At 40.1% G+C, this 1,142-nt stretch overlaps 1 protein-coding gene across 1 annotated transcript in view; it reads left to right on the top strand.

Annotated features, from left to right (window-relative positions):
* Positions 1 to 875, top strand: part of LOC108573720 (pre-mRNA 3'-end-processing factor FIP1) — a 2,351-nt gene extending 1,476 nt beyond the window's left edge. The window contains exons 3-5 of the mRNA XM_017936196.1: positions 1 to 116; positions 185 to 528; positions 755 to 875. The exon at positions 1 to 116 is cut by the window's left edge and continues 29 nt beyond it. Of these exons, the coding sequence (XP_017791685.1) occupies positions 1 to 116; positions 185 to 528; positions 755 to 875 (581 nt within the window). The remainder of the gene's footprint in view (positions 117 to 184; positions 529 to 754) is intronic.
* Positions 876 to 1,142: the final 267 nt, after the last annotated feature.

The raw sequence follows: 1,142 nt of genomic DNA on the forward strand, positions 1-1,142 counted from the left end.
TCGACATGCCTCCTCCTGGATATCCTGGAGAACCAGCCCCTTTCTACATGCCAGAAACAGATCCGTATTATCAGAGTTACGAACCTACGCAAGATAACCAATGGGGCAATGATCCGGTACATATGACACAATTTTACCTATCTTCTCAATAACAGAAGAAAATGTGATTATTTTTTTACTTTAGACATGGCAACCGACAAATTTAGCCATTCCTATGACAGAGGGAGAGGACGACAAAGATACCGGTCCGAAAACGATACCAACCATGGTACCGCCTACGAATATCCCTCCGTTAATACCACCCAGAGATTCTCGAGATCGCGAGAGAGATCGGGAAAGAGAAAGAGATCGCGACAGAGAGCTAGATTCGATGGGAAGGGATCGAGAAAGAGATAAGGACAGAGATCGTGATCGTGAGAGAGAAAAGGATTCCATGATTAGAGAACGGGACAGAGAAAGGGACTCGATGACGCGGGACGAGGAAAGAGATCGCGATAGGTCTCGATCTCAGTATCGACACAAAGACCGGTAATAAAGCGGTGCAGAGTTAAGAAATAAGGCGATGTCGGTACATAAAATTGTTATCTGAACAATTTTTTTTCCCCCGTAACTGTGTTTCTTATTACGATCGCGATTTATCAGTTTATTTCTTCATTTATTTGTCGCTTTATTTCTCGGCGACTTCATTATCTACCTACTTGTATAATCTGTTCATTTGAATTAATCTAAAAATATTTCCCTTATTTTTTTTCAGACATCGACATCGTTCGAGATCACGATCTCGTAGGCATAAATCCAGGTCTAGAAGTCCAAGTCGACGTAAGAAGAAATCTAGACGCTCCGAGAGGGAGCGTTCCAAGGAAGAGAGCGAATAAACATAAGAAAGAATAATTATACAAACTATATTCGCAGCCACATTGGCCCGCTGAATTTAAGACGGTGATTCTTTTAATAATAATAATAATAACAATAATAATAACAATGATAATAATAATAACTTTTCATGTTACCATCATGAGTACACGTTGGTACAATTATCCCACGAAGTTACGAGACGTAAGTGGAACAAAAAAAAAAGTCGCTTGATTTTACGCGAGATTTGTCGTACGTACTCTGTTCTCTCCGACTATTTTCGTTCTTGT

This window comes from Habropoda laboriosa, unplaced genomic scaffold (assembly GCF_001263275.1).
Source record: "Habropoda laboriosa isolate 0110345459 unplaced genomic scaffold, ASM126327v1 scaffold20, whole genome shotgun sequence".
In the NCBI taxonomy this organism is placed as follows: Eukaryota; Metazoa; Arthropoda; class Insecta; order Hymenoptera; family Apidae; genus Habropoda; species Habropoda laboriosa.